The sequence below is a fragment of the Lipotes vexillifer genome, unplaced genomic scaffold, assembly GCF_000442215.2.
Source record: "Lipotes vexillifer unplaced genomic scaffold, Lipotes_vexillifer_v1.1 scaffold1489, whole genome shotgun sequence".
Taxonomy (NCBI): domain Eukaryota; kingdom Metazoa; phylum Chordata; class Mammalia; order Artiodactyla; family Lipotidae; genus Lipotes; species Lipotes vexillifer.
In genome coordinates, this window is record NW_006776475.1 from 455,623 (window position 1) to 467,003 (window position 11,381).

The window sequence follows — 11,381 nt, forward strand, 5'->3', positions numbered from 1 at the left end:
GCCGCCGGGTCGGCGCGTCCGGAGCCTGTGCTCCGCGACGGGAGAGGCCGCGGCAGTGAGGGGCCCGCGTACCGCAAAAAAAAAAAAACAACAAAAAAAACCGGGAACTGTATATAATCTAAATGCATAAGTGTGCCGTTAGCCAAATGACTATTTATCCATAGCATTGATGAGGTAGCCAACCAAACTGCTCATCAGGCACTTTTATTAGCATGTTCTAATGTTGAAGGGGGAAAAAAAAAGGATCTAAACACACACATACATCTCAACCATATAAAAATACTCTCAGAAAAAGGACAATAAGGAATGTTAGGGGAATTCCTTGGCGGTCTAGTGGTTAGGACTCCACGCTTTCACTGCCAAGGGCCTGGGCTCGATCCCTGGTCAAGTTTGGGGAACTAGGATCCCGCAAACCATGTGGCGTGCCCCCAAAAAAGGAATGTAGGCTTGATTAATTATGGTTAGAGAATTAGAGGGGATTTTAAAATTTCTTCCTTGACTTTTATTTTCTAGTTTTTCCACATGAACATCTTTACTTTGATAATCAATACTTTTTGTTTTACACTGTGATTTAATGTACACTTTTGTGCTCTGACCTAAGCATCACTAGGATTCTCGATGTTTTTACAGTTTTGAAATTTAATATCTTCAAAAGGACTTCAAGGTTATGGATTCAGAGCAAAGCAGACGAAACTGGGGAGGAGATTAAAAAAAAAAAACAGGGGGAAGGGTGAGCTGTGACAAAGCGAGAGAGAGGCATGGACATATATACACTACCAAACGTAAGGTAGATAGCTAGTGGGAAGGAGCGCATAGCACAGGGAGATCAGCTGGTGCTCTGTGACCGCCTGGAGGGGTGGGCTAGGGAGGGTGGGAGGGAGGGAGACGCAAGAGGGAAGAGATATGGGAACATATGTATATGTATAACTGATTCACTTTGTTATAAAGCAGAAACTAACACACCATCGTAAAGCAATTATACCACAATAAAGATGTTAAAAAACAAAACACAAAAACATGAGTCAGCCCTTCATATTTGTGAGTTGAGCCAACCTCAAATCAAAAAATATTTTTTTCAGAAAATTCCAAAAAGCAAAAGTTGAATTAGCCACACACCAGCCACAATATACATTGTATTTACAACTATTCATGTAGCATTTCCATTGTATTCGGTATTATAAGTAATGTAGAGATGACTTAAAGTATATGGGAGAATATGTGTAAGTTATATGCAAATACTGTACCATTTTATATAAGGGATTTGAGCATCCTCAGGTTTTGGTATCCTGGGAGATCCTGGGACCAATCCCCCATGGATACTAAGGGACGACTCTATATCTTCTAATTTTTTTAGTGACAGATTCTTCTTTTAAATTGTAGTTGATTTACAATATTATATTACTTTCAGGCGTACAGCATAGTGGCTCAGTATTTTAATAGATTTTACTCCATTAAAAGTTACTGCAAAATAATGGCTATAGCTCCCTCTGTTGTACAATATAACCCTGTTATCTATTTTATATATGGTAGTTTGTATCTTTTAATCCCATACTCCTATCATGTCCTTTCCCCTTTCCCTCTCCCCACTAGTAACCAGTAGTTTGTTTTCTATCTGATACTGTTTTGCTATACACATTCATTTTTTAGATTTCACGTATAAGTGATGTAATACACAATTTGTCTTTCTCTTACTTCACTTCGTATGATATTCTCTAGGTCCATCCACATTGCTGCAAATGGCATTATTTCATTCTTTTTTATGGCTGTATTCCATTGTGTGTATGTATGTATATATACAACATCTTCTTAAGCCAATCTTCTGATGATGGGCACTTGGATTGTTTCCATGTCTTGGCTATTGTAAACAGTGCTGCAATGAACATTGGGATGCATGTATCTTTTTGAATTAGTGTTTTCATTTTTTCCAGATATATACCCAGGAGTGGGATTGTTGGATCATATGGTAGTTCTGTTTTTAGTTTTTGAAGAACCTCCATACTGCCTCCATCGTGGCTGTATCAATTTACATTCCCACCAATAGTGTAGCAGGGTTCCCTTTTCCCTGCACCCTCTCCAGCAGTTGTTATTTGTAGACTTTTTGATGATAGCCATTCTGACCAGTGTGAGGTGATATTTCTTTTTCTTTCTTTCTCTGATAATTAGCGACATCAAGCATCTTTTCATGTGCCTGTTAGCCATCTGTTACGTCTTCTTTGGAAAAATGTCTATTCAGGTTTTCTGCCCATTTTTTGATTGGCTTTTTTTTTTTTTTACCTTGAACTGTATGAGCTGATTTTGGACATTAACCCCTTGTCAGTCAGGTCATTTGCAAATATTTTCTCCCAGTCAGTAGGTTGTCTTTTCATTTTGCAGATGGTTTCCTTTGCTGTGCAAAAACTTTGAAGTTTAATTAAGGCCAATTTGTTTATTTTTGCTTTTATTTCTTTGGCCTTGAGAGATAGATCCAAAGAAATATTGCTGCGATTTATGTCAAAGAATGTACTGCCGAGCTTCCCTGGTGGCGCAGTGGTTGAGAGTCCGCCTGCCGATGCAGGGGACACGGGTTCGTGCCCTGGTCCGGGAAGATCCCACATGCCGCGGAGCGGCTGGGCCCGTGAGCCACGCCCGCTGAGTCTGCGCGTCCGGAGCCTGTGCTCCGCAACGGGGGAGGCCACAACAGTGAGAGGCCCGCGTACCGCAGGAAAAAAAAAAAAAAAAAGAATGTACTGCTTACATTCTCTTCTAGGAGTTTTATGGTTTTGGGTCTTCCATTTAGGTCTTTAATCCATTTTGGGTTTATTTTTGTAGATGGCGTGAGGGAAGAAATGTTCTAATCTCACTGTTTTACATGTAGCTGTCCAGTTTTCCCTGCACCACTTATTGAAGTGACTGACTGTCTTCTCTCCCTTGTACATTCTTGCCCCTATGCCATAGATTGACTGACCATAGGTGTGTGGGTGCCTCTTATTTTTTCAAGTGGGAGAATGAAATAGGAAACTGTAACTGACGTGTCCTCTTAAGGAAGAGAGTTGGGTGGGTGTCTGGCAGTGAGTTTCATCTTTCTTTTTCTTGAGGGGTCTCCTGGCTCGGTGGCAGGATGAAGGCCAAAAGCAAGATATCTGGAAGACCTCAGAAGGCATTGTGGAAAGAGTAGAGGTAGGTAGAGGCACCCCCAACTAGGTAGAGAACAGCATCAGCCCCTCCCTCCTATGCGTCACCCACATACTTCTTTTAAGCCCAGCTCTATTGGGTGGATGGGATTTGAGCACTGAACCATCTGGTGGCCATTCCATCTGTAGGCTTTTTAAGGACAGTGACCACATCTTATTAGCTTCTGATTCCCCATTCCCTAGAAGTCTGTGGCTTATGCTTTCAAATCAAACATGTGAAAGCTTTCTAGGTGTGTTTACAGCAAACACTATACCAAAAATAGTCTAGAATAATTACTGTATTTCCCCATCCTTGTCTATTTAATAAACTCTTTGTAGAATAAACTACACCAAGTTTGCTCCCCAGATAAGGAGATGCACATGTCCCTAGGTGTGTGTGTATGTGTGTGTACAGTGTGTGTGTGCAGAGCATCTCCAGTCCCCTTGGTTATCAACCAGTAATGACTTTCAACCTGCCTTGAACACACCACCTCCTTCCCCAGCCCCTCTCTAAAGAGCCACCTGTGGTTAAATGAGGTTTGCGGGTGTGGCACCACCTCCAGCCCCCATTTCTATGGGGAGCAGCTTCTCCTCCAATGGCCCTGATGGGTCTGGCGATTCTAGACCCTTCTCTACCACCACTCATGCACAGGGCCAGCCAAAGGACTCTATTCTCAAGGGCCACAGTGACTGTTCAGAGAAGGGCATGTGGACCAAGGCAGAGCCCTTCCGTGGGATTTTTCGATGCAGAACTGGACAGATGGACAGGCAGGCTTTGCACTTAACAGTGCACATCAAAACTAAAGTCAGCATCCCTCCAGGATTTCAATAAATTCCTCTTACATGACACAATAAATTCTCTTCTGCTGAAACCTACTTTGAGTAGGTTTCCATGTCTCCCTCCTGAAAGAATCCTATTTTTTAAAAAATATATTTTCCAAATTTTCTTTAATAAAGACAGACGTTTCTGTTTTAAGTGAAAAAGTTCTGAATCCCAGAACCACACTTTAACATTGACATGGATCTGGGAAAGGGTAGGGAAGTGAATGAAATCCCTTGTATAGGCAGCTCCCCTTTCCCCACTGGCCTCAGGACTGCTGCTCTGGCTCTCCCTGCCTGCCTGCCCTCCCCTGCCCCCTGTGAAGAAGCTGCTAGTTCCTGTTTCACTCCCGCTAGAAAATCAAGGTCTGTTTTCATTTGAACAACATTCTAAAGAATCGGTGAAGTTTCCCCACCTCAAGCAATAAAAAGCAGCCCAGAGTCCTTGGAGTTGACACCTAAGAAGAAATGGAAACTGAAAAGCTGTGACTTAGGAACGTAAGAATGAGCATAAGAGTGAAGATATACAATTAGTGATGTCCACTTGATATTTAAACTACAAAGCAAGTTAAACACAGTCACCATTTTGGACATATATTTTATTGTTCAGAAATTTCCACCAGAGCTTATCATGAAGTACCTTTGTCAGGAGATGCCTACGAGAATCCAGAATGGAAAACAGGGACAGGCAGGCCTGTCAGCTCTTCCTGCAAATCCACAAACATGGGGACAACCAGTCCGGCCTCAAGGTGCAAGGTGATGGACCAACAAGGTATAGCCCAGGATCCCCACAGGCAGATCTAGATGAACCGCAGAAAACTTCACAGGTGTGAATTTAAAGTGCGACCTCAAATGACAAACGACTTACTCTGGTGGTGCCCAAACAAGACATCAGAATCTGCAGAAAATCAAATCTATCATGATCAGCGTTCCTACCTGAATGAAGTTAACCTCCTAAACCAGCTGACCTTATTAAGTTTTTACTCATTTATTTTAAAACCAAACCAAGTGTATATGACATCTTTTTAAAAAAATCATGTAAACATTGCAAAGTTTTTAGGGGTTATTTATAATCTGAAGAGATTTATAAAAAAAAACTACTGGACTTGTTAAAACTACAAATACTAACCCTACCCCACCCCCCATGAAAAAAGCAATTGTTACAAAAATATAAAAAATATACTAGCTTCTACTATTTAACCTTTTCACCAGAAATCTCACAACTCTGGGACACGTCCTGGCTTTTAAACCATCAACAAGCACAAGTGCAATTTTCTCAAATTTTTAAGGAAGAAAAAGTCCCAAAACATTCCCTTTGTTACTTGAAATTGTGGCTACTTTCTTCATAGGGACTGTAATGCGAGTGGGTAAGGACAGTTTGAAGTTTCCTATTGCATCCCCTGCATGGACCCGGCATGGGAATTATAGCACAGGAGGCTGCTTTCAAAGCTCACTCCTTTAGCCTTTTCAGATTTCTCTCCAGTCCCTTCAATTCCACTTTGGGACTTGCTAGATCCCCAGACTCCTGAGCTGGCCTTGGCTTCCCTAACCGCCCACCAGAGAAGGCCCACAGTAGGAGAAGAGGGCATAAGCCTGCTGTCACACGCAGTGCCCACTTTCTGGGGGCACAGGTTGGGCCCTGCACCCAGGTTTGCTCATATGAGGGAAACTGCGCACTTGGTGGATGATCCCCCAACTCCCACCCCCCTGAGAGATGACTGATGCTACAGGACAGTCTGCAGAGTCTGGGAGGGGAGCCAGAAGCAGATGTGGAGGCAAAACACTTTGCATATAAGGTAGAATACTTCTATAAACTTTGAATCGGATCACATGTACACACAGCCATGCTACCAGGCACTTTGACCAATTAAGAGCTAGGAAATAGACCAAATTCTGCTTGAAACAACTCAACAAACACTATGGGAAGGGGGTGTGGTTTAACTGTCTTCATGTCCTTAAGGATACCCCTCCCTCACTAGGACATTTTCAGTGTTTCCTTGCCCTACTATCACCTAAAGGCTCACTCAAGCCGTTGGGTGAGACTGCTTGTTTGTTGGGTAACAGTGGGATGGATCCACACACCACCAGGTAGAATCCCTCTATGTGACTGGGATATTGCTGGGCTGAACCCTGTGCCCCTGGACTCCAGGGAAACCCCTGGAGTCCAGGGAGACCCCTGGACGGGCGTCCCAGCCTAAGTGTGCCCAAGAGAACACTTCACCCAAAGTCCTCGTGTGTGCAGAGTCCTCACTACCTGCTGTGTGCTCCCACGTGGAGGCCCGGTTCAAATCAGAGCCTGGCTCACACCCACTCCTCCCCTGCAGGACCCTCTGACCTTGGCCATAGCCCCCGGTGCCCGCCACCACCTAGTCTGGCATGCAGTCCAGCCCCATGCGCTGCTGCCCTTACCATTCTTGTCTGAGAGCAGGCTGCCTGCCTCCAGGTCAGAAAGGCGGGCCCTCTCTGAGCCTCCAGGGGACTCTAGGCTCTCCTGTTTGAAGGACTAGATTTTCATACCGCTAAAGGTTTTATTTCACAGATCATGGTGGTGAGTTTGGGATTTCCAGTCCTCACCATGGTTAAGTTATACATTTCCCGACACCTTGTTTCTCCAGATCTGAAACAGCTCACCCAACACACCCTGGTTGTTTCAACCCCAAAAGACTTTTCCAAAAGCAACAACAACAGATTCAGAGAACACCACCACATACGCTGAGCAAGTCCCCTCTACTTTGGCTGCATCAAAAAACAGGGCTTCTGAGACAACCCCAATTCACATTTGCTCAGAAGAGAGGTGCTCCCAACATCAAGGCACAAAGAAAGAAGTCTCCCGGGGCAAAATGACGATGAAAGCGACCAGTGGCCTTAGTAAGGCCTGAGGCGGAGTCGCTGGGGGGGCGAATCCAGTCTGGGCTGGGTGGGCATCAGGAGGAAGGCTGAGGGCCAGGTCTCCCTCTGGGGCCTGAGGAGTCCTCACGCGTACTTCTCCAGGAACTTTATGTGAAAGTCCTTCACCTTCTGTAGAACCGTCTTTAGCTTCTCCACCGGGGGAAGAATGGTCATTCTGTCAGGAAAGAGAACAGCGTCAGTCGGAGACGAGTGGCTCTGGAAAAGGGGAGAGAAGTGAACCTGGCAGGTCACTCCTCCACCTGCAGCTGCAGAGACCAGGTGGTGTGGTTTGCGTGGGGAGGGACAGGCCTGTCTTGTCCACTGCGATGGCTCCAGGCTCTGGACAGCACCTGGCACTTGTTGAACCACTTTCTCCCACCATTCACACATTTTTTTACCCAACTCGTATATGTGAACAAAAGCAATAAGCTGGTGGCAGCATCTCAGCTCACTAACACATCCACCCATAATCATAAAAGGTCTGCCCAACACTCTGACAGGTGCATAGAACTTTCTCGAGCTCATGACTCTTGGTATTTCCTATGGCTACAGAGCGAGACTCCACTCCTGCTAGACAGGCCTTTTCCATCTCCATCATCAGTCTCACAGTGAGAACCTCCAGTCATAACTTTCCTCCACAGGAATTTCCACATTGCCATGGTAAGTAACTCCTCCCTCCAATACTGTCAGCCTGCTTCCCAGCCTTAAGGGTAGCCCTAGAGAAGTAACCACTTTCTTGAATGAGCCATGAATTGCCAAGGTGAACCCAACAAGGATGGAAAGGCCATCCATACCACCCACACATGTTTGTCCACTGGGCGGGAGGGGGGCCCTACCCACGACCTTCACTGCCTCAAGACTTAGCCTCAGGTGCTAAGCCCATGACATTTCTTTTTTTAGCATCTGCTGCAGGAAACATCTGAGAGTGCTGTGCATGGAGAGGGTGCTGTTTGGAACAGAGCTGGCCTCAGCGGAAGACCTGGCTGAGCTGCTCCGGCTCGCCCAGCAGAGTCACATGCCTGTGAAAGGAGGCACAGCAATTCCACCATGTCTCAGAGGCAACATCTCAGCAGGCTTTTGGTGCAGTGGACAAGCTATTGAGCTCCTGGATGCTGTATGATACCATCACGGAGTTGAAAAGGGACAGGGGAAGGAAAAGAAAACACAGCACGGGAACACTGCAGATGGCATATGATAGATGGGGGCAGTGGAGGGGAGACAGAGCAGTCAAGGAGATGACCTTGGCATCACCCACAGTCTTCCTTAGTCCCTGGCGCAGGGTCTCAGCTATCTCTGCAGCAGGACAGAATGGGAGTGGGATGGGGGGACAGGGGCTCCACACATCCCAGTCTCTGTAGGTGCCTTGATGTTAAGAAGCCCAAGTTTCCCAAGACAAACCCGGGACCAGCCCACTGGTGCACAGGAAGTGGTACCTGAAGTGGTAGGTGCCTTCCCTCTGCCCAAAGCCGCTGCCGGGCACGACACAGATGCCCGTCTCCTCCAGGAGCTTCATGCAGTAGAACATGTCGGGGGCCATCTTATGGGCCTGTGGGAGTGGGACAGAACTTAGGATTCATTCCTGGTTTCGCACTGTACAAACATTACAATTTCAAAGCCAAATACACTTGAGATGACAGGTTCTTTCCCATGGCAGGGCCCTTCTGCCCTCCCTTCCTGTGAGAACCAAGGCAGGATGCTGGGTGCTGTAGGCAGCTGGGGCCGGGAACAAAGAACCCAAAGGCCACTTTGGGACAGCCGTGGGCTGCGGGGCTTCTGCTCTCCAGTGGGGAGTGCCAGCCTGTTGCCTGTGTACCCCACCCCCACAGAGCAGCTCCACAAGCACTGGCCATGTCCTCCTATATGCCAAGCCAGGGCCCTGAGGTCTCTGCCCAGGGGGCCTCAAGGAACAAGCCTCTCAGGGGCCCTACTGTTGGTGCTTCTCACGCTTCGGTTTGCACAACCAGGCCACCTGTTAAATAGGTTCTCAGGCTCCAACACCAGAAATTCTGATTCAATCGGCTGAGGGGCGGGGCCAGATTTTGAATGTTTAACAAGGTATTGAGGAGGTAAGGGGGTGGTACTGAGGAGGTAAGGCACTTTCAGAGCCGTATCTCTGAAAGTGAGGACACTTTCAGAGATACGGCTCTGGCCCTTGATCCTCAAACCAGGGTCTGTGGCACCACCTGAGAACTTACTAGAAACGCAGAATCTTGGGCCCCTCCATCCAAAGATTTCTTGAACCAGTATCGGCATTTTTAACAGGACCCCAGGTGATCCATGTACACATTCAAGTTTGAGAAGCACTGCTCCAGGGTACTGTGGTCAGGTGGAAGAGACTGCTATTGATGCTTCCCCAGCATCTGTTCAGTTTTTTTATTTTTTTCGGTACACGGGCCTCTCACTGTCGTGGCCTCTCCTGTTGCGGAGCACAGGCAACTGACGCGCAGGCTCAGTGGCCATGGCTCATGGGTCCAGCCGCTCCGCGGCATGTGGGATCTTCCTGGACTGGGTCACGAACCCATGTTCCCTGCATCGGCAGGCGGACTCTCAACCACTGCACCACCAGGGAAGCCCTCTGTTCAGTTTTAAATGCATCATATCACACGTGGGCACCTGCTTTCAGCACACCGCTCACCTGGGGCCGGCCTCACACCTGCCGCATCAACGCAGCATGCTGCAGGGCTGGGTCTCTGAGACCCCGTCATCTTTACACACTAAGTACCATCTGACCAACGGATACACAAAGTTCAGAGCCTCTAGGGCCAACACTTTAGCTCCCCATGGCAAGAAGCAGTCCCATGTGAACCCAGTGAGAGAGCCAGCCCTGACCTGGCACCCCTGACCTGAGCTGCCTCCATGGCTTTGGCAGGGATGAAGATTTGAGGAAAGGCGTACATGGCCCCCTGCAAGGGGTTGCAGTGAATTCCTGGGACTTGGTTAAACAGGTCTTCTGTCAGCTTAGCTTTTCTGGCCAGATTACCCAAGACGGACTCTTTCTCCTGATGAGACAGAGAAAGCACAGGAGTTAGCATCTCCGGACATCATGGCTCCAGACCCTGGAAACTATCCCTTCAAACTGGGGCGTTGGGGCAGATTGGTGAAGGTGAGCTTGTGTGTGCATAAGCACAGCAAATGGGGGAGGTGGGCGAAACACATGTCCCTCTGCAGGACCTCCTTCCACAGACGCTCAGCCCATGAGGCTGCCATGTGCCCTGGGGCAGGAGCACATGGGCCATAGGTAGGTCCTAGGTAGCCTGTGTCATGGGTTCTACTCTTGTACCAGATGTCATTCCTGAAAATGAGATAAACCAGTCCCTGCCCATTGGTCTGAATGAACTTGGGCCTGGATGGAACACCCTAGAACATGCTTCTAGGAGACAGCCCCACCACTTCATTTTGGGGAGTCACCCTTCCCCCAATCCATGTGGTGTGTTTGGGGCATGTGATCCAGGCAAAGCACATCAGTGACAGGCTCACAGCTGGACATGTGTCCAAAGCTGGAGCAAGCAGTCCAGCACTTTTGCAAGTACTACTGGGATGTGTGGGTGAAGAGCTGTGGCCTGCAGATGAACGGATCAGCAAAACATAGCACGTATACACAGTGGAATGTCACTCAGCCTTAAACAGGAGGCACAGCCTGACACATGCCACAACAGGGATAAACCCTGAAGACATCATGCTAATTGAAATAAAGTCACAAGAAGACAAATGCTGTATATGAGGTACCTAGAGTAGTCATATTCACAGAGTAGAATAGAAGTTACCAGGGGCTGTGGGGGAGGGGGAAATGAGGAGTTATTGTTTAATGGGTACAGAGCTTCAGTTTGGGATGATGAAAAGTTCCTGGAGATGGATGGTGGTAATGGTTGCACAGTAATTTGAGTGTACTTTATGCATTAAACTGTTCAGTTAAAAATGATCAAAACAGTAAATTGCATGTTCTGTGTATCTTACCACAATTTTTAAAAAAGGTTGTGAATCTAGAACAGCTGGGAACTGACTTCTTGGTTATATGACCAATAAATTCCATTTCTGTTTAAACTACTTAGAGTTGGGTTTTTGTCACTTGCAGTTAAAAAGGTTTGACTGTATCACTTCAAGCTGCAAGGACAGCCTGCAGCTGTGTCTTAAGCCACAGGCAGGCCCGTGGCCTAGAATCAATGCCATGCTCACCCATTTCCCCCTTTTAATTTAGTAACAGAATCATTTGCCTCCCACTCCCACCCAGGGTATTCTCAGGACACAAGGCCATTCTCTCTGGGTGCCTGCCCATCTGTGGTGCTCACAGGCGAGAAAGAGGAAGGGGTGCACCCCCCCCACACACACATGCAACAGTCCTCCCACTTCAAATACAGCCCAGCTGCATCCTGAGACTTAACCTCATTGGGGTGAGTCAGGCGCCACATGGAACCACAAGCACCCCCGGGAGGCCATCTAGACAGAGGCTGGCCATTGAGACAATACAGGGTGAACACTGGCCGCAGCAGTGAGGCACACAGGCCATGGGACAAGCTGACTCACCCT

General features: G+C 47.4%; 1 protein-coding gene across 2 annotated transcripts in view; it reads right to left on the reverse strand.

Annotated features, from left to right (window-relative positions):
• Nucleotides 1-6,941: 6,941 nt before the first annotated feature.
• GPT2 (glutamic--pyruvic transaminase 2) overlaps nt 6,942-11,381 on the reverse strand; it is a 31,971-nt gene continuing 27,531 nt past the window's right edge. The window contains exons 8-11 of one of the 2 annotated variants that reach the window (XM_007450384.1): nt 11,379-11,381; nt 9,701-9,856; nt 8,291-8,403; nt 6,942-7,032 (exon numbers count right to left, since the gene is read on the reverse strand). The exon at nt 11,379-11,381 is cut by the window's right edge and continues 166 nt beyond it. In XM_007450384.1, coding sequence (XP_007450446.1) covers nt 6,942-7,032; nt 8,291-8,403; nt 9,701-9,856; nt 11,379-11,381 — 363 coding nt within the window. Of the gene's footprint in view, nt 7,033-8,290; nt 8,404-9,691; nt 9,857-11,366 lie in introns of both variants that reach the window. The other variant, XM_007450385.1, reaches the window with a different exon arrangement.